Below are 22566 nucleotides of genomic sequence, written 5' to 3' on the forward strand. Positions count from 1 at the left end.
ATCCCTTGGGGCCTTGGAGGGAAGTAAGGGGAGAGGTGTGAGCGCAAGTTTTGCATTTCTTGCGGTTGCAGGGGAAGGTGCCGAGAGTGGAGGTTGGGTTGGTGGGGGGTGTGGACCTGACGAGGGAGTCACGGAGGGAGTGATCTTTTCGGAACACTGATAGGGGAGGGGAGGGAAATATATCCCTGGTGGTGGGGTCCATTTGGAAGTGGCGGAAATCACGACGGATGATACGATGTATATGGAGGTTGGTGGAGTGGTAGGTGAGGACCAGTGGGGTTCTGTCCTGGTGGCGATTGGAGGGGCAGGGCTCAAGTGCGGAAGAGCGGGAAGTGGAGGAGATGCGGTGGAGGGCATCGTCGAACACGTCTGGGAGGAAATTGCGGTCTTTGAAGAAGGAGGCCATCTGGGTTGTACGGTATTCATGTTTGTTTTTAAATAATTTTATTGGTAATGCTAAACATTGTCACTTCCCACAACGGATGCAATGTTGATTAGGCTTGTTGGAACAATAAACTTGAACTATAATATGGAAAAGAATCCCAAAAGTAATGGAGAATTTATATTGCGCAATGGGATGCCACACTGGAATATTTTGATAGCTATGTGTTTGTTCAATAATGTAATTCCACCTCAGATGAAGTGCCCTATCGTGTTCCTGTGTGGTATTTCTATTGTCTGAAAATCTCTCTGGCATATGGGTGTGAGGAGTCTGAACCAATGCCAAAGAGTCTCAGTTTCATAACTGCTATGGACTTCCAGACACTGAAATAAATCAAAAATTCTAAAAATGTTTTCCCTTTGAGTTTGGTCAAGAAAACCTTTTATCCTTTTGGTCTAAATTAAATTAAAACCCATCCCTAAAGTGCTTTGAAAAATCACCATCTAAAGATTTGCACCAGATGATTCCTTTTTTTTCCTGTTTATTTAAAAAGTGGCCAATTATATGAGTGGTGCTTTTTTAATATATGTAGAGTTTAAAAATGTGTCTATGCTACACACGGATTTAAAATAGACAGATCAAAGACTAGGGATGACTTTTCTGGTCACTGTCAGACAATAAGATTTTTTTTCCAGCAGTTATTGTTATTGTGTCAGTGTGTTAACCTCGCATCCCAACATGGATGCCAAACCATAATGGCATCAAATTAGTTCTGCTACCTGCAGCACATATTTTTAACAGTTTAAACCTGTTATATTTTAGACTCTTGGATTAAACTGCATGCACATTGGTGTCTCCAACCCTACAAGACTGACATCAACATGAAGTGAAATTGCAGGAATTAGAACCATTTTACAATTAACATTGTTTCATATTTGACGATCCATGGCTAATTGCTATACACCATATTTGTGACTTTGGTATTTGTTTTTGAAGAGTTGTTTATGGGTACATGATTAGATTATTTCAAATGGGAACACGTTGAGATGCTTAATCATTTGCATCTTAGAATGAGCTGAAGGTAATCCAGACAAACTCAATTGCTTCCCCTGTTGTGTAGAAATCTAAGTTCTTGTATATTTCTAAGACAGATGGAGATTGATTCTTGATGAGCATGGGTGGGATTGAGGGTAGATGGGAATGTGGAGTAATCAGATTATCTTAGAGTCATAGAGATGAACAGCACGGAAACAGCCCCTTCAGTCCAACTCGTCCATGCCGACCAGATATCACAACCTAATCTAGTCCCATTTGCCAACACTTGCTATCTACCTGTGACTCTACTTTCAAGAAGCTATGAACCTGATAGTGACAAAATAAGATTATGTCACCAAATAATTTTATAAACCCTGGCACCAGCTGAACAGCAAAGCAGCCTCAGAATCTCGTTTGCAAAATGTAAATTCAGTGTGTTCTGCTAAAACAGGAATGCAATCAGCTCTGCAGGCCTTGAAATCGGAAATTGTAGTCTACATGTTTTTCAAACTTGAGGACAATCCTTAGGTGCGCATCAGTATCACGTGGTCAGTCTGCATGCTTTCTGGTGATGAGTTTCATGAAAGGTAGTGTTGTAGTCAGTAACCTTAGTATTCAAATGTTAAGTTTACATGAAAATATATGATTTAAAGATTTACTTAGACTGTGCTATCATTTGTTAGGCTAACTAGTTTTGTTCTGATTTTTACTGGTATTTTGTGGTTCAGCCCTAACCCTGCTTATCCCACAGGCCCAATTACTTATTTTGCACAATTTTCTAATACACCGAGTTGCATGAGAACACAACTACTGCATTATAGGAGATTTACCTATAAGGACAGCATTTATTTGGAAGCACTAGCTTTCTGAGCACTGCTCCTTCATCCGGTAGCTGTGGAGTAGTCCATAAGACAAGTTATAACAAAAGACTAGTGTCCTGACTAATGCTTTCAAATAAACCTGTTGCCCTATAACCTGATGTGGCATGTTTTTAACTTTGTCCACCCCCGCCCATCAACGCGTAAGGAGAGCAAAATTGCACGTTACTCCACTGGCTATTTTGTGCATACCTGGAGGATTCACAATACATAATCTGTCATTTGCTACACGTGGGCAACACTCACACAAACTTCAGTCACTGTGGCTGGCTCCATTGTGTTGGACCCTGAGAGGGAACAAACTAGGTTTACAGGGAGAGAAACAAGAATCTGCAATGTTGCCAGCAGCCATGAAGCAGTTCAATAAAAGGCCCTATGAACTTTGCCTTTTGAGATGATAAGGTCCCAAACTTTTACCCTTCAGCATTAATGTAGCAAGTCTCAGAAAGAGTCAGGGCACAAACAGACCCTGCCCCGCCAATCGGAACATGCAGTGGTAGACTCTGCCAGCCCAGCCAGCCAATCAGAGACTGCCAACTTCCACTGAGTGAGGCCACTCGATCCGGGGGTCGGGAGGGGACCAACCAATACCTCATGACCAGGGTCTGACAGAACGAAAGGATAATGTGTGGGGCCTGTGTTATCCTCCATGCGGTTAAACCACACAATTTCCCTTTCCCTCTCATTAATAAGGGGGGAGGGGTGGAGAATAAAATATGATTATCATGCTCCTTTTTCCTTCCGTCAGCTGCTTTTCTGGAGTCATCCTACTGCAGTAACACCCGTCCTTTCCCCCAAACGGACTTATTGAATGATGGATTCCTGATAAAGGGCATCAATTTTTCTGCTCCTTGGATGCTGCCTGACCTGCTGTCCTTTTCCAGCACAAGTCTATCTTAACTCTAATCTCCAGCATCTGGAGTACCCACCTCTGCCTTATTGAATGATGACCAGGCTCAAGGGGATGAGGGGCCTACTCCACTTCTAGTTTCTGTGTTAATACAGTGATGGCTCATGATGCAACATAATGCTGTTATCTGCTTGCTAATAACACATTGTCATTGCTGAGCCATTAATACCTGTGCTGGCTACATTCATTAAATGACAGCAGTATAGCCAAAGACCTTTTGGATGGTGAACTGATCAGTAGGTCATGATTTGCAGACCATCCATATCTTGGCTAAAACACACCTACAATAACACTGTGAAAATGTTAAACATTGACACTGACCTCTTGGTAACAACAGGCCTGAAGTTCAGATGCTGACAGTTTGGAGGATCTTTTTAGAAGCAGTGAGTGGAAGTGCAACTCACTGAGAAGAGGGCCCAGAGAAAACACAGGCTACTGACTCTTTCACCTTCTCATCCCAATGTTTCTATCTGATCAAATGCAGCACAGACTGCTGTGCCAGAGTGGAACCCCAACCCACAGAACAGACAATGTTTAACACAGCCATTGTTATCTGTGATGAAAGGCTGCCAAAGGAAACAAATCTCTACCTTTGAGAAAAATTGGTGAATTGCTGAACCATTTCAAATAATGATTTGGTAAAAGAAATATTGCCACCATTCATAATGTTGAGGTGTAGGTCACAAATAAAACATAGAAACATTGAAGTGTAGACCATTCGGCCCAGATGCCTGCTTCAATCTGATCATGGCTGATCCTCTATCTCAGAGCCACGCCCTGCTTTAGTCAAACTTTTTGATGCCTTTAAAATTTAAAAATTTATCTGTCTCTTTCTTGAATGTATTGAGTGACTTGTACTCCTCATCTTTCTGTGATAGAGACTCCTGCCAGTTCACTACTCCTTGAGCAAATGGGGAAAAAATCCATTTCTCAGTCCTAAGTGGTCTGTCTTGAGACAATATCCCTTGGTTCTTGACTCCCCAAACACAGAGCACACCCTCCTCGCATTTAATCTGCCCAGTCCTGTTATAAACGTATTCATTTCAATCAGGTCCCTTCTCATCCTTGCAAGCTGTAGTTAATGTGAGTAAAACAATATGCAACAAGAACAAGCTCTGTAAGATTGTACAGACAATTTGACTAAGAATGGACGCTAATCCCAAACATGTTCTTTCTAACGTCATGGGTTCTCGACAGTGCCTGTAATGGGGCACAAATGAATCCTAAATAATCTCTGTCAACAAGTCACAGGTCTGTTTTGAAAATAACATTCCAAAGCTGAAATGTTTACAGAGGAAGAGTATAGTTCTAATGCTTTTATACGTGTCCAAGTTCTGATGAATAGCCTTTAAGTAGAAACCGGGATTGTGACGTAAATCAGAAAGAAATTTCCATGAAGTTGTCTAGTCTATTTTTCTACCATACATTATCTCCATATTCCTTGCATTCCTTTCAATAGAGGAGAAAAATATATTTATTGACTCCATCTATTTCAATTTAAAGAGGATGCTTTGAGGAAGTAAGAATGATTATTTTACAACTTGACCTTTCTTACATAAAGTTTATCATAATGTTTGTTAAATGATTCGTATACTATTTCAAGGTTATTAAAATGTCTCTTTGAACAGATTTATTAATAACTGTGCAACAATACTGACCTCTCAGTTTCTTCTATTATCCAACTTTGATCAACTATTCCTTAGTTAATCCCTCCATTTTGAAATTATTTGCTTCAGTTCCTGTTTGATGGATTCTGGGATGATCTGTTGACCTTGCGATACAAGTTCAGTAATTACCCTAGGGGTCTGGCAGATGAGATGTTGCGAGGTTTATTCACTCTTTCCAATCCCTTCATCTCTGCATGTTCACAATGAAGTATTCTGTGACTTCCTGAATTAGCATTCTCCATTTTAGTCAGTGACATCTGGGGACTCCCAAAGTTGTCAGGGATATTTCATCATTTTGTGGATGCATTGAGGACATCTGAGGTGTTTCCGCAGTCCTCCTGGGAATTTCCTGCTGTGACAATATTCTGATTAGATAAAAAAAATCCAAAGATCTGTGGTTGCCTGAGATGCTCATTTTTTACTTGGGAATGCTGCAACCTTTTGGACTCAATATCGAGTTCAGTAATTTTAGGGTCTGAACCCCTTCTCCCATGTCCTTACCCCATCCCCCACATACTAGGCTTTGTCATCACATGGGCTGCTACCACAGACGTCCAATTGTCCGCCATTAGTGGATCCCATTAGTGATTATTGATTCTCCTAGGTTGACCTTTACCTACCTATTTGTCTGCCCAACTGTTGTTCTCTGTTTCTCTATCTCTTTGTCTCAGCTCCATCTCCATAATCATTTACTCCTTCCTCCTACCAATCATGCCCCTACCCCACCCCACCCCACCCCACCCCACCCCATCTTCAGCATACTATCAATCTTTTGCCTGTGTACAATCAGTTCTGAAGAAGGACCTGAAATGTTAACTCTGCTTTCTCTCCACAGATGCTCATGGACTGCTGAGTTTTCCTGCAATTTCTGATTTTATTTCTGATTAGATCAGTTGCTTTGGGAGTCTTGCATCAGATATTGGAACCATGTGCTCCTACAATTGAGCTGGATTTGAATGAGTTGACTTTCAGTGCTAGATATATTTGCTGAGGAGAGGGCACTGATGTTTCATTCCCTCACTTCTCACCAGATTTGGCAGATCTTGCAAAACAACTGGTGCTTTGAGATTTCCTGATGAAGGGTTTTTGCCTGAAACACCGATTTTGCTGCTCCTCGGATGCTGCGTGACCTGCTGTGCTTTTCCAGCACCACTCTAATCTTGACGATAATCTCCAACATCTGCAGAACCCACTTTTTCCTGGTGCTTTGAGATGCCTGCTGAATATTGTCCATGTCTTCAAGGCATACAGGGGTGTGGGGATTGCCGCTGGGTTGGGAAACCATGACCATTATCTCCTCTAGACGAAGGGTGATACAGATGGTGGAATTTACCATCAATATGCCAACTCAGCCTTTAGCTGATTGAAGAAAAGAATATTTAAGGCCCAAGAGTTCAAACCCAAGAGTAATGTTATGATTTTTGATGAACAGTCATTGGTTGAATATAATGAAAATATCAAAATCATTTTTATCCATGTCATAAAAGCATGGACTCACTTTATCTTCTTTTATCAACAGAGAAGAAGATTAATTTGGGATGTATCATTCACCTCTTCACGTTTGATTTGCTATTTTACCTGGAAGTTTCACCATACATTTCGTATAAGCCTTGAATTTGCATAAGTGGAATAGTTAGATTTACTTCATCCAGAAGAGAAAAATGGGACACAGAATTGTCTCCAGTAGAACCACACTTAAAATACTTCGGTGGTACTGTTGGAAACTTGAATTGATCGCATAATTAAAGATGATGCCTTGCTTGGGTTGTGTGGGTCAGGGACTAGGGCTGAGATGCAACACCAGACCCCAAGATTCCTATTCCTGCCATTGCTCCTGCGACGATGTCAAATGGACTTAAGAGCAGAGTAGCTAAGGAGCATAGCACTTCATAGCTAGTCCTCCTCACAATCACTGCCTTTGTATAAATGTCACCTGTAGCTAATCGCTAACCGAACCAGGAAGTGGGTTCTGTCTACCAAGTGTAGTTCCTCCACTTAAAAAAAAGATGATAGCAGTAAGATACATTATGAGTCACAACTCATTGAGTGTAGTGAGCTGGCATATTCATACAACATGGTAGGCAGTGTCATTCAACCTTTAAGGCACAACATTGAAAAACATACACTTGAGAAACCAACACCTAGCACTGCAGTCTGTAACAACAGACACAAAAATTTCTTCTCAGCACTATGGAGTTATGAAACCTCACAGGCTCAAACAGTGCCCGGCAATGAAAAGCGAATATTTTATATGTTGCATAATAGAGAAGGTGATGGTATGATGATATTGTTACAGGTCCAGAGATCAAAGCAATACTCTGAAGATCTGGGTTCAAATCCCTCCAGGGGTAGTTGGTGGAAATTGGTGAACAAAATAAACTGGAATTAAAAGTCTAACAATGATTATTGTGCTTTAGGGAAGGAAGTCTGTCATCTTTATCTGGCCTACATGTGCCTCCAGACCCACAACAATATGGTTAACTCTAATCTGTCCTGTGAAATGGCCTAGAAAGCCAAGTTGTTTCAAGCTATTTTAGAGTTACTATTACCCATGAGCCAGTACTTTGAGGAGTCAAGCTGAATTATTTTGAATGATGTATGTGTTTTGAAGTATTTGTGTCTTTTCAAGTTCTAATATCTACTGTGGATAGGCTGCCTTTATCATGCTGTCTAAACTTTAATTGCAAGGTAATTGCTCAGTAATGTCTCCATCCATTCACGTGAAACATGTCATTTTTTAAAATCTAGAGCAGTGATTCTGCCGTGTATGTCATTCTGTGAGGCTGCGAAGCAAGGCTGTGAGCCATTATTGCAACAAGTGGAGGCTGGGTGGCCAGAAGTCCTCAAATGCTCCAGATTTATCAATGATACAGGAATGGAAAACACCAGCAAGATATGCTTCTCACCCGAGCAAGAGGAAAGAAAAAGTGAGTTGAATATGAATTACTTATCACCACTTTCAATTCTTCTTAATTTGAACTCACTGTTGTATCACAGGGTCAGATTCTGTTATCAATAATTCTTGTGATTATTTTGTGCTGTTTGATTGCCAAGTATTAAATGAAAGACTTTGAAATCCAAATATTAAAGCACATAGTACCAAATACTTGTGTGTATCCTATTCAGATAATCTTTCACAGTTTGTTTGCACATAAATCATCTAAATTTAATTCTGGCCAGTCAGTACATTTTTCAGTTATCTTCTGGAATCTTTTTGATGTGATCCTCTGATATTTGAAAAACAGTTCAGTTTTATCAAAATAAGAGTGGTTAACCATCCAGGAAAAAAATATAAATACAGTGGCAAATCTGGATTAAGTAATTATTCTTAGTTTCTCCACTAATTGTGAAGGGGATGGCTCATAGAGACCTGTGGCATCTTAGGCAATGGCCATCTATTAGCCCATCAAAGTGCTCATCCTTCCTATGTGAGCCTGGAATGGATGTATTGACACAGTGTCTGTAAATGAATGCATTGAGCCAAATTCTCTCATCAACTATTCTGGACTAAGATGAGCATGTATAGACCAGGATTTCATATGGGTGAGAAGGTCCCACCCAATAGTAGTAAAACCAGTGATAGATCTGTATTGCTGGAGGCCAAATGCAATTGCATGGTAATTGGAGACTTAGCTGGGCAGCATCGGGCCTCCCACTGAATTAAGTCGAGTTTGGGTTCTGCCAGGGCCACTCAGCTCTTGACCTCATTACAGCTTTGGTTCAAACAAGTGCAAAAGAGCTGAATTCCAGAGGCAGGGAGAGACTTACAGCATTCCATTGAGTGTGCATCAAGAGTCTGTGCAAAACTGGAATTGGGGATGAACTCTTTGCCAGGGTGGAGTCATATCTGGCATCTAGAATGATGGTTATGGTTGTTGGTCAGTCACCTCAGCTCCAGGACATCTCTGCAGTAGTTCCAAGGCCCAATCGTCTTCATCTGCTTCATCAATAACATTCCTCCATTATAAAGACAGAGGTTGGAATGTTTGCTGATGATTGCACAATGTTCAGCACCATTCACTGCTCCTCAGATACTGAAGCAATACATGTTCAAATGCAACAAGATCCAGGCAATGTCCAGGCTTGGGCTGACAAGTGGTAAATAATATATATGCCTCTCAAATGCCAGATAATGACCATCTTCAATAAGGGATATTCTAACCACCACCCCTTGATATTCAATGACACTCATGTCACACAAGTAAATTTTTTAAAAAGTGGAAACGATGTTGGCTGCCCATCGTATTGTCGGGCCTGTGATGGATTGCCAATAAATCCTCAGGTAGAAGTGAGTGAAGGCAGGATCAGGGTTGCTGATGAATGGGGGAGTGACTTCCTGTGAACCTTTACCCTTTCCTGATGTTGGGTCTGTGATTGGGCAAAGCATGAACAATGGACCTTCCCAGATGATGGGCTATCATGCCCTTTGCTGGTTGAATACTAATGGTGCACCAGTTAAAGTTCTTGAACTTGCCTCCACATGAGAAGAATACCCATTGGATGTGATTAGAGTGAGATGGCTCTGCGGCTAGATCTCGAGCACACTCCCTCAACCATCTTCACCTTAGCACCTAACCCTAGGAGGGCATTAAATTCTACCCATACTGATATCATTATCTTAAACCAAAGCACATTAGCTGCTGTGCCTTCTAAAATGATTTAGTAGAAATCTGCTTCCTAAACTTTGCCATTGTTCATCATTTGGCTTAATTACACACTGTTGCACATAATATGTCAATAGACTTAGCATTATCTTTCCATAAACTGTAAGAATAAATGTGAATAGAAAACTAAATCAGCTGGAAAGCAGCTTAAATAAATGCCTCAAATTATCCTGATCTTTTGCTATAACTTTGACAATATCAATCTGTAAGTATACAAGTATACTTTATCTCTGGGGTTCTGGTGATCATACATCAAAGTTGGAGCATGATCGCAGGAGAACTACACCTTGGAAATTAAAGCCAATGAAATTCATTCATGTAGTACTGCATCTTATTTCCATTGACATCATTGAAGAATGCATCGTGAGCCACACAGGTCATGTTCAGTCACACTGCCTGGTCCAGTAATTTGACATATGTTTTTGTAAAGTACATGCACTGTACTCCCTTAAATTACTCCCTCAATATATTTTTTGGGGGGGGCAGGGGAAAACAGTTGGTAAATGTAATGGTGAGGGAAAGTATCATAAAAATCGGAGACATTAAAACTTCACGAGAACGGAGTGCCCAAAGCAAGAAATACGTGGCAGGCCAGCTCCATGTTCTCATGTTCCTTCATCCTACACTGCATTCTCAGCTCACTCATGCTTGTCTTGTTATTCTGACTTTATGAAGATGGTTTGATCAGAGACTATGTACACAATAAACATATTCGGTTTCTGTAATCAGTTTAGACAATGTGATTGTATGGTGTCAAATTTACTTCTGCACATTTTGATTTTTGTTTCTTTTATTATGAATGGATAGATCACAATACAAAAAGGACTTAACTATTTCTGAGAATCGTGACCAGTACAATTGTGACTAAAGAATTTAAAAAGCAACTCACTTCAACAGGGCTTTGCTGAAGTACTTGCACTTGTTTAATGGAGGTCAGTTGGAGAATGCTACTGGAAAAAGCTTCTTTATAACTTAATCTCAGTAAAACGTTTTTAATTAGGATTCCATGTTAATAAGATCTGCGCTTCCCATAGCAGGAAGTTAATGAATGAGATCCCACTGAGTTACTTTAAAATATATTTTTATTTTTATGAAATGGGAACAAAGCCCTTGAAGAATGGAACTTCTTTTCAATGGTCTAGGAATGTTCACCAATTGCAATGAGGTTCTTGTAAATAATATCTGGCAGATCATTACATAGAAGTCCAAAAACACATCTTAGTTTAAAAAAAAACATTCAAAATGTATTAACAATGTACTGTTTAGTTCTTAGTTAATGCTGAAATGAATTTCAGGTAACCATTCTAATAGACATAAGATGGTCTCAAATATACTGATGGTCACAAAAAGTGCCATAGTTTGTTATGTTGCGGTTTGTGAAGGGCATGCTTCCAAATGTTACAACGATTTGTACGGGCCAAACACCATTGTAAGAAAGACACATTCTTGTATTCTCCGTTGAGTCCAACACAAATACTAGAAACTGAAATGTCCATCACAAAAGGCTACAAGTACCTGATGGCAGCTGAAGAAATGAAAGCTATGTAACGGCTTTAGCCAGTGCTGCTCTAATTGATGGTGTACTGATATGGCTGAATCTGCCATATATTTCCATTATTTTCTCTTTATAGTTTGATGCTTACAATTGTCTATTTTATTTTGACAGAAATTGAAGTATTTACTTGTCCAATGAAAATATTAGTGAAAACATAGAATTCATGTTTTAGACCTGAATGTGGCAGGCACATGAATGTGCTGCTAGCTGGTGAGCCATTTCCATGGCTCCTATCCCACACCCAAGCCATTATCCTGGAGGTAGAATTAGAGTGCTACCATGACCTAGTTGCAAGGATTGGACATTCAATTTTTTTATTGTCCTAGAGAGAAGATGATGGTGAGTTGCCTTCTTGAACCACTGCAGTCCATGTGCCATAAATATACCCACAATATTGTTAGGGAGTGATTTTTAGGATTTTGAACCAACAACAGTGAAGGAATGGCAATTTATTTCCAATTCAGGATGGTGAGAGAGTTTGCAGGTAGTGTTATTCCTATATATTATCAGCTACTTTTGTTCTTCTAGATGGAAGTGTATTGGATTTGGAAAGTACTGTATAAGGAGTCCATATGAATTTTTGCAATGAGTCTTTTAGATAGTGAACACTGCTGCTACTGAGTATCAGTGGTGGATGTTTACAGATGTGATGCCAATCAAGTGGGCTGCTTTATGCTGGATGATGTCAAGTTTCTTCAATATTGTTAGTGCTGCACACATCCAGGCAAGTGGGGAGTATTCCATAACACTCCTGACTTATGCCTTGTAGATGGTGGACAGGTGTTGGGGAGTCAGGAGGTAGTTACTCACCACAGTATTACTGGCCTCTTACCATGTTGTCACCATATTTAAACCATCAGTTTCTGGTCAATGGTAACCCTCAGGATGTTGAAGTGGGGGGATTCAATCATGGTAACACCATGAATGTCAAGGGGAAGTAGTTAGATTGTCTCTTATTGGAAATGGCCATGGCCTGGCATTTGTGCGGTGTGAATGTTTCTTGGCACTTGCCAAACCAAGACTGGATATTGTCCAGATCTTGATGCTTTTTAACATGGACTGCTTCAGTATCTGAGGAGTCACAAATGGTGCTGAACATTGTGCAATCATTGGCAAACATTCCCCTTGTCTGACCTTTATGATGGAGGGAATGTCATTGATGAAGCAACTGAAGATGATTGAGCCAAAGACAATACCTTACAGAATTTCTGCAGAGATGTCCTGGAGCTGAGATGACTGCCCCCAAACAACCACAACTATCTTCCCATATGTCAGATATGACTTCAACCAGTGGAGACTTTGCCCCCGATCCCCATTGACTCCAGTTTTGCTAGGGCTCCTTGATGCCACATTTGGTCGGATGAAGCCTAGATGTCAAGGGCTGTCACTTTCATTTCACCTCTGAAATTTAGCTCTTTTGTCCATGTTTGACCCAAGGCTGTAATGAGGTCAGGAGCTGAGTGGCCCTGGCGGAAACCAAACTGGGCATCACCGAGTAGGTGCTACTTGATAGCACTGTTGATGTCACCTTTCATCAATGTTATTGACAATGGAGAAAATCTGATGGGGTGATAATTGGTTGGGTTGGGTTTGTCCTGATTTTCATGTTCAGGTCATTCCTGGTCGAAGTTCTAGCTCATTGGTTAGGTTTAATGTTGTAGCTGTAATGGAACAGCTTGACTGGAGCATACGTTTTCAGTCCTTTGCTGGAGTGTTATCAGGGCCCATAGCATTTGCAGTGTCCAGTGCCTCCAGCCATTTCTTGATATCATGTGAAATGAATTGGGTTGACTGAAGACTAGCATCTGTGACATTGGGGACCTCTGGAGGATCATCCACTCTGCACTCCTTGCTGAAGATCGTTGTGAATGCTTCAAACTTATCGTTTGCACTGATGTGTTGGCCTCTCCCATTATTGAAGAGGGGGATATTTGTGGAGCCTCCTCGTCCAGTGAGTTCTTGAATTGTCCATCAACATTCACGACTAGATGTGGCAGGAATGCAGATTGGATCTAATCTATGGTTGTGGGATTGCTTGGATCTGTCTATCACTTATGCTATTTGGTATGTGAGTCGTCTTGTTTGGTAGTTCTCCAGATTGCCTAGTGCTGCTCTTGCCATGCCCTCCTGCATTCTTCATTGAACTTGTGAATTACCTATTAAGGCCTATTGTCCTGATGGCTTCCATGACCTTAGAAGGCTTGAAACAGTATAGCTTCCTGGAGAAGTAGGGGACAAGGCCAATGCACAAGTCTGACGTAGAGTGTCACCTCGTCTGTGTCTGACTTCAGCTGCAGCCACAGGACACCTAGTGGAAGGGCCATTTCTTAAGTTAACAAGTTAGAGAGAGGGTACCGCCATCCATAACACCCCTCTCTCTCTTTTACCTGAAAGGGCTGCCTGGTGCTTCTTCCACACTGGAGTGCCAACTGTTGCCCATTCTTAAGTTGGTGAGCCTATCTCATTGCAGGAGACTGTTTTTACATATTTCTCGTCCCTATTTGACTCTGGCAAGGTGTGTAACCCACAAGGAAAATACTGCTCATAAATCATTTAAGTTGCCTAGAAGTTCTACTAGTCTGCATGGGGAGACTGAACAGAATATTCGGAGACACACTCACTCTTAACTGTGAGAGTATCCTGCATCAAATAAGGGTAGCGTCAAAAGGCCTTGGTTGAGGGCAAGATTCTCATGTGAATAATTGTTGTGTAAATGGTAAACCAATTCTAGATTGGTGTAGAGAGAGACTTGCATTTGTGTAATGCCTTTCATATCTTCAGTTTGTACTGCATTGTTTTACAATCAGTGAAGTTTTTTTTAAGTGTATATTTACTGTTGTCAAGTATATGGAAAAAGGTTCCGATTCTTGCTTGCCAAATGCTGCATCTGGGGCTAACCTCACCTCTGTGGTGTAAGCCTAGATCAGGAGCATAATGCCATATTCAGGATTCTAACTGGGTAAAATATTTTTTCTTTTACACTGTAGGGTTAAGTTATAGCATATGACATAACCCATCAATATTATCCCTTTGTGAAGCACACCTACTTATGATGCCTTGCAATGCTGCCTCTTTTTGTACTGGTGTAATTATTTTGAGTACTATTGATGTGCTAATGACAGAAAATAAGACACAGTGTTGAAATTGCAATTTAATTTAAACACTCCCAATTATTTTGCTGGATATGACACTGGGAAACTATCAGTACCAAAGTACTGAGATCCTGCATAAAAATGAAAGTTACTTTTGTAGCTCTAGAGAGAATGGGTTGATTAATCTAACACCTTTTAATGTAATAAAACATTCCAAGGCCCTTCACAGAAGCATTATTAAAATAAAATTTGGCACCAAACCATGTTAATAGAAATTGAAGAGGATGATCAAAACATTTTCAAAGAGTGTCTTGCATGGATAGAGGAATAAAGAGGCAGACATATTTAGGGAACTTCTTCAGAATTTGGGGCTCAAAGAGTAGAAAGAAAAGAGACCAGTGATGGAGTAATTTAAAATCAGAAATGCTCACGGAAATATGAAAATAAGGCACAATTCATCAGGAAATCCAGGCTAGTGTCATAATATATGCTCTGTTGAATGTGAAACAATAGATTTTGTTTTGCTGCATGTTCTGAGCAACAGAATTTTGTGCAATGTAAGCTCTATATTGTATTCATGTATACACTAAGTGTTCATGGGCTTGTACCAGTTGATAAAAGCACTACATGTTAACCATACTTTTTCCCTTCTGAGTCAATTCAGTGCCAGACCCATTGTTAGTTAATGCAGCACTGTTTGTAAAGTGAACAATAGAAGAGTTACGGTTAGTAAATTGTTGGGTTTACTTTCTGCAATGTTTGTGCTAAAAATGAAGAATTTTCATAGGATGCTTAAAACTAATCTGTTATAGCTTCAGAAAATGATCTCCAGTAGGCCTATAAACATGATGTAAATGCTGGTTCATTGGTGAATAAGCCGGGCCCCCCCCGTAGAAAATTCAATCTAGTAATCCTAATGCGTAAGTGGAGGAGGACATCTTCACCTTTCATTCTCCATTCTAAGGAGTTCAGCAAGTCTGTATAAGAGGCAAAGCTAAAGTGTATTTCAAACCATTGCACCTAGCACGTCCCCAATAGGCTGACCACCAATATCCATTACAAACCCATCGAATCCCACAGTTGCCTTGATTATACATCCTCACACCCATTATTAACTTAAATACCACCTTTTCCTAGTTGGTATCAGTCCTGAAGAAGGTTCAAGGTCTTTAAATGTTAACTTTGACTTTAGAAATCATCTTATATTTGCACAAAATAATGACCGTACAGATACAGTTTATACTTAGAGGGCGGAGAATTATTCAGACTTTCAATGACTCAAAACTGCAAAATTGTTTTTCAAAACAAATGTGGCCAGTCTAACTGAAAGTTAACAATATTACCCTGACATGCCAATGAAAAAGCAGACAAACAGTAGCATCCATCCCACCCTCTATCTCCTTTCTTCCTCCGGGATACCAACCCATTCCTGCACACCCACCACAGCATAGCAGGGAAGGGGATGAGTCCTTACCATATACACTGTGTTCCAAACATGCTGACAGGAGCTTTCACAGGGCCAGGCCAGTGCTTGGCAGAGAGGAGCTCACTGTGCAATGAAGGCCAATGGGAGAGCTTCCAGTCCTGACACCTCGTTGGACCGATTGATAAAGCTCCAGTTTATTATTGAAGAGCAAGAGGATGTCCTGACATGGAGGGGTCCCCTGAAAAAGAAGCAGTGAGCAGACACTTGTTGAGATATCAGGAGTGTCATCAGCCAGCCAAAGAGCTGGTGAGAGATCCACACCGTCTTGTCCATGGAAGTTACGCTGCCCTGCATGCCAGTCAGGCAGTGCTGAGGCCACCCATAGAATGTTTCCCTGGGGATCCAAAACCACTAGGGAAGCCCCACCCAGATAGGAATCTGAAATTATTAGAGCAACGCAGCAAGTTTGGCAGCATCTGTGGAGAGAGAAACAAAGTCAATATTTCAGTCAAGTGTCCCGTTTTCAGAACTGAGAGAGCTGCCAGCCAGTCTGAGGCAGTAAGCAACTCTTACACTCAGCGGCACCTTGGAAGAGGCAGTGGCTGGTGGTGACAGAGTAACTCTTCAGTCAAGAGCCAAGACAGAACTAGGGGAATCAAGACAGAACTAGGCGGTGTGTGGAGGTGGGGTTGAAAATGGTGAGGGGAAAGGGTTCATAGATTGGACTTCAAATAGAAAGAGAGGATCTAAAGCAAGAGCAGGGGGTAGCTTGCATGAGAACTTCCTACTGGTGCTGCAGGCACTGATTTAACATTGATCAAGGGACTTCCTCCCACCAAGGTGACCTACAACTGTCAGCAATGCTGCATAGTGACAGGCCCATCAAAACCTGCCTATCATCAATAGGCACAAGTCAGGACTATGATGGAATGCTTCTCACTTGCCTGGCTGAGTGCAGCTCTAACATCACTCAAGCTTGACACCATCCAAGACAAAGCCCTCTTAATTGGCAACACACCCATGATCTTCAACATTGTCTCTCTCCAACACTCAGTAGCAGCAGTGTGTACCATCTACAACTAAGTACGTGCACCAAATGGACTCCAGTTCAAAAAGGCAGCTCACCACCGCCTTTGAGGGCTACTAGGGATGGGTAATAATTGCTGGCTCAGCCAGCAAAGTCCACATCCCATGCATGTATACAGGCTGATATTGGCCACCAAATTGATAGTTGAAAATCTTACACAGTGCAGTGACAGGTCCTTGATAGATCCCAAGGTGAACGTTAATATCCTGAATTAACTGCCCACTGGTTTGCATTGGGATGATCCTGAGACTGGCGCTCTGAATAGCGTCAGGTCAAAATGGTTGTGAGGAAATGGCAGAAAGGCCAGCAATATGAAATTAACCCCACCTACCTGCAATCTTGGCCTTTGGTCCATTTAAAAATCCAGTCCCTGCATTCTGGTGTTGTTAATTGACACATGAAGGCAATGAGGGCAAATCTGTTGTACAATGGATGGTGGATTAAATGAATAGTCATTAACCTGAAAGTGAGGAGAAGGATGTTGGGTGAAGTCAGCAGTAAATGGAGACTTAAATATTATTGCAATGAGATTCCACGGTGCCACTTCCAGTCAGTTTTTATTTCTGAGAACACACTAATTATGGAGTTGAAGGATCCAAAAGTTCTATCACTGCTCAGACTGCAAGAAAAGTGCACAAGTTGTTGGAAACAGAATGATAATAGATTGCTCAGGAAGGTATTATAAAATTGTCACCATCCTCTGGGGCAGAAATGACACAATCAGAAGTTCCTGGCAGCTGCTTCACTTCATAAATCCCTATAGCAGTGTAAACCCAGGATATTTGGTTCCTATTCCACTGGCTGTCACTTTAACGTGTGAAAAAGAGACTAGTAAAGATGTGATGGTGGAAGCTCAAAGGATGAAGCACCATTCAAAAGGTGTATAAACATCTGAAACTACTCTACCTAGATTTTTGCTCAGAAAAGAATGTCTATACAATATGTGCAAGCACTGTGCTGGCAAGGAGATTCATTGCCAATCTCTTTTTAATGAAGGGCTAAAAATGCTGATAATTGTTTATTGCAGGACTGATTGAGCTGAGAGCGACAAAAGCTTTTGTCACAGCACAAGCTGTGGAATTTCATGGTGAAGGTCAGAACAGCAGTGTGCAAATGTCACATTCCCACTTTGCTGTTGTGGGACTCAAGAATCTGCCGTTCAGCTCAGATAATCAGCAGCTTTCGCTGCTCATGCTGTTTGACCTTGCTGTGGCAATTGAAATTATTATTGGCTGCTGAGTATTTTTATGCTGCATTGAATTGATCCCCATAACTGTGTGTTCTTGACGCCTCACTAATGTTGAGGATATCTTAAATTAAAATACAACTTCCTCTTCACACATTAGAATTCAAACATCAATTTGAACTTAAAACTTACTTAAAACAGCAAAGTCTCCTCTGAGACTACCCTTATACCATTCTGAGGGCTTAGTAGTGGCAATAAGACCATAAGACATAGGAGTGGAAGTAAGGCCATTCGGCCCATCGAGTCCATTCCGCCATTTAATCATGGCTGATGGGCATTTCAACTCCACTTACCCGCATTCTCCCCGTAGCCCTTAATTCATTGTGACATCAAGAATTTATCAATCTCTGCCTTGAAGACATTTAGTGTCCCAGCCTCCACTGCACTCTTTGGCAATGAATTCCACAGGCCCACCGCTCTCTGGCTGAAGAAATGTCTCCGCATTTCTGTTCTGAATTTACCCCCTCTAATTCTAAGGCTGTGTCCACAGGTCCTAGTCTCTAGATAATTTCCAGAAAAAGGCAAATAAAACTGTTACAGTGGTGCAACTAAATGGTAAAAGGCAGTAGCTTGAGATGGGAGACGGTTCTAATAGACCTGACATGTTTATATTGCCAAAGGGAGGCAATGTTTTTCAAACAAGGACATAATAAAGGGCAAGCTTACATGAAGCAGCTTAAAGTCTGAATTGAGGTATTGGGTGTAAACTTGTTTTTTTGAGATGAAGTGTGTACCCCCAGCAGACCATCAAACTACCTCCCAACTCATGAGTTTCAGTCATGACCTCTGAACCTCTTCATCAGTGCAGAAAGGTCACCTCAGTGGGTACTTTATCTAGAATAGGTTGAGAGCCATATTCTTGTGGGCACAGCACTGGCATGGGCTTGCAGCTAGAGGAGAAAACAGCTTAGGTCTGTGACAGTCAGAGGACTCCTGAAGAATAGGCTGCTGCACATCTTCAGGGATTGTTGCTGGACAATGAGGGAGTGAAATCCCTTCCAGTTCAGAAATCTGGCTGGATGATACAGGGAGTTTGATGGCCTCTTATACTGTAGGGAACCCTCAACTTGGGCACCTTGGCTCTCTGGGTCCCTAGCGAACTGGGAAAACTGTACTATTTTTGTGTAAGAGCATCAGTCTACTCACAATTGTGCTTGTGAGCTGCTGATTGGGAAGTACATAGGCAGGAGGCTGGAAGAACACAGCAAGCCAGGTAGCATCAGGTGGTGAAGAAGTCAACATTTCGGGTGTAACCCTTCTTCAGGACTAGGGGTGGGTATGGGGGAAGTTGGAGATAAAGGGGGTGGTGGGGGCAGGGTGGTGAAGATAGGTAGAGTGTACGACTTGGTTGGTCAATGGGAAGAATGAATCTGTTTGGTGGCAGGGAGTGGAATGGAGGGGTTGAGAGTGGAATCAGGGATGGGGAGGGATGTTATTTGAAATTGAAGAACTCAATGTTGGGTCCTCTGGGCTGTAGGTTGCCCGGGTAGAAGATGAGGTGTTGTTCTTCCAATATGCTCTGGGTTCATTTTGGCAATGGAGTATGCCAAGGGTGGTCATGTCAGAAAGGGAGTGGTTGGGGGAATTGAAATGCGTGGTGACGTCAGAGGTCTGGTTGGCGGACCTGGCCGAGGTGCTCGGTGAACCATTCCCTAAGTTTACGTTTGGTCTCCCTGATGTAGAGAAGACGACATCGGGAGCACCTGATGCAGTAAACTAGGTTGGAAGAGAGGCAGGTGAACCTCTATTTCACCTGGAAGGACTGATTGGAAAGTGCCACCCTTTGCCCATTTGAGATTTGGAAGGAGATGGAGAAAGGATATTCAGTGTTACTGTGAGCTTCAGCACCACAGGCATAGCACTACCTTCCAAGCCACATGGCTACAGATTTTCCTGGGTCTGGAGTCACATGGAAGCTAGGCCAAGTGAGGAGGACCATATTCTGGATCCTGATCAACTGGGACAATGGGCTGAGGAGAGGCAGATGGTGTTTAATTTAGATAAATGGGAGGTGTTGCATTTTGGTAAGGCCAGCCAAGGCAGGAGTTACACAGTTAATGTTAGGGCCCAGGGGAGTGCTGCTGAACAGAGACCTATGGGTTCAGGTACATAGTTCCTTCAAAAAGTGGTGTCATAGGTAGACCATGTGGTGTTTGTCATGCATGCCTCCTTGGTCAGAACATTGAGAATAGGAGTTGGGATGTCATGTTACAGCTTACAGGACATTGGTTAGACTACTTTTAGAACATTGCATGTCATTCTGTTTGTCCTGCTATAGAAAGGATATTATTAAATTGGAAGAGGTGCAGATGTATAAGGATGTTACCAGAACTAGAGCGTTTGAGTTATACAGACAGGCTGGATAGGGTGGGACTTTTTTCATAGATCATACAAGGATGAGGGGTCACCTTCTTGAGGTTGATAAAATCATGAGGGGCATAGATAAGGTGAATAGCCAAAGTCATTAGCCTCGGATGGACGAGTTCAAAACTAGAGGGCCAAGCGCAGGCAAATGGGACTATTTCAGTTTGGAAACCTGATCAGTATGGATGATTTGGGCTGAAGGGTCTGTTACCATGCTCTGTATGACATTAGTGAACCAGATGGGTTTTTACAGGATTTGTTGATGGTTTCCATCACTGAGGCTAGCTTTTGATTCAGTATTTATTTATTGAATTTAACTTCCACTAGTTACTGTGATGGGATGGGATTTGAACCCAGGCTCCTGGCACATTAGTTAGAACATCTAGTCCAGTGACAATACCACTATGCCACTGTCTTCCCCCAAGACATTGAACATGTGACTTAAGTTGTGCATCTATCTTGATCACTTCTTTAATAGTCTACGTAAAATGTAGTCTAACTCAGCTATTTAATTCCCTCTGGAAAAGTTCTGTATAAATACTCTCTAATTCCCAAAGATAATTAAGCAAAACTGTAGATTACTTATTTATTAAGAGTGATGTGGAGAATTAATTTACTCATCAAGTTGTTAAGATTTAGAATGCAATACCAGAAAGGCTTGTTGAAATGGACTAAATAGTAACTTTCAAAAGGGAAGTAAGTAGTGCTTAATGTGGAAATCTTGCAAAACCATCGTGAAAGAAAGTGGAGTGAAATGAACTTGTCATTCTTTTGGAGAGGTAGCATCAGGTCATTGGGCTGAAAGAGCTGTTATGCTGTGAGATTCTATGAATCATCCATCTCCATATTTGCAGTTTACCCTTGCTCTTGTTCCAAGTAATTGAATCATTAATATTTGTAGGGTAATTGATCTTCAATTCTTAACCGTAAATCCTTAAATCCCTTTTGAAAAGATATCTCTATTAATCGATACAGTATTAATTGCTCTACTTGGGTATCTCTTCCGCATGTCCATCTTTCAGTGGCAGTAGGTTGTCTTCATTTTGATGTTTGCTAATTGTAGACTCTATGTTCCCCATGTAGCTTAACAGTTTAATTTAATGGAAGAAATCCATCTTATACATTGAAATTTCTCTCATTACAGCTAGTCCTAGTGGAAACTGTGTTTTAGATAGTAGTTGAAGTGATCCCTGAACTAACATTTCATTCCCTGTGGTGCCTGGTGCACTGCATCCAGCTGATCTAAATGTATAATGCCAATTTAACAAGCCATAATCGGATTCAAGTATAAATTATGTTAAGCATTATAAATAGTCAATCTGTTGCTAGTACTTCATCTACAGATAATTCAGGAAGCTAATCAGATGTCTGTGAATTGTCTATGGTGAGTTGCTAACCAGGAACTATTCTATTTGAAGCAAAGATTAAGTCAGCATGCAATCTCCTCTCAACTGTCTAATGTAGAAGTATAATGAAGTTATATACCACCTAAAGAGTAAAAGCAACATTGCGAAAGTTGTTAAGTTCCTTAATTTTCAGTGATTTGCTGAAAATTGTGATTCAGGCTCATGGTAAGATTTGATGTTGATGTTATTAGCATTCACCATTTCCTCTTCACACCTACGCAACAATTATCACAACCCCATGAGGTAAAGAGACACCCTATCGAATCAGCTGGAGTCTGATTATTAAATGTAGTTACATTTGCTAAGCTTTATCATTATAGTTCTGGCCATAGGTGAAAGTTGTTTACACTAGAGTGGACAGTAAATCAACTAGCTAAAAACAAGGGCTGCAGATGCTGGAAACCAGAGTCGAGGTGAGAGTGGTGCTGGAAAAGCACAGATGGTTAGGCAGCATCCGAGGAGCAGGAAAATCAACGGGAATAGAGGCAGGGTGCCTCCAGAGTGGAGAGATAAATGAGAGGGAGTTAGGGGTGGGGAGAAAGTAGCATAGAGTACAATAGGTGAATGGGGGTGGGGATAAAGGTGATAAGTCAGAGAGGAGGGTGGAGTGGATAAGTGGAAAGAAAGATAGGCAGGTAGGACAGGTCATGAGGGTGGTGCTGAGCTGGAAAGCTGGAGCTGGAGTGAGGTGGGGGAAGAGGAAATGAGGAAACTGGTGAAATCCACATTGATGCCCTGGGGTTGAAGTGTTCTGAGGTGAAAGATGAGGGGTTCTTCCTCCAGGCATCTGGTGGTGAGGGAGCGGCGGTGAAGGAGACCCAGGACCTGCATGTCCTCAGCAGAGTGGGAGGGGG

The 22566-nt window shown here is 41.5% G+C and overlaps 1 protein-coding gene across 3 annotated transcripts in view; it reads left to right on the top strand.

Annotated features, from left to right (window-relative positions):
- The window catches only part of corin (corin, serine peptidase), a 241591-nt gene that overhangs the window by 105373 nt on the left and 113652 nt on the right, over nt 1-22566 (top strand). For all 3 annotated transcript variants that reach the window (XM_043691602.1, XM_043691580.1, XM_043691591.1), the window contains exon 4: nt 7621-7799. In XM_043691602.1, coding sequence (XP_043547537.1) covers nt 7621-7799 — 179 coding nt within the window. The remainder of the gene's footprint in view (nt 1-7620; nt 7800-22566) is intronic.

Source organism: Chiloscyllium plagiosum, chromosome 1 (assembly GCF_004010195.1).
Source record: "Chiloscyllium plagiosum isolate BGI_BamShark_2017 chromosome 1, ASM401019v2, whole genome shotgun sequence".
Taxonomy (NCBI): Eukaryota; Metazoa; Chordata; class Chondrichthyes; order Orectolobiformes; family Hemiscylliidae; genus Chiloscyllium; species Chiloscyllium plagiosum.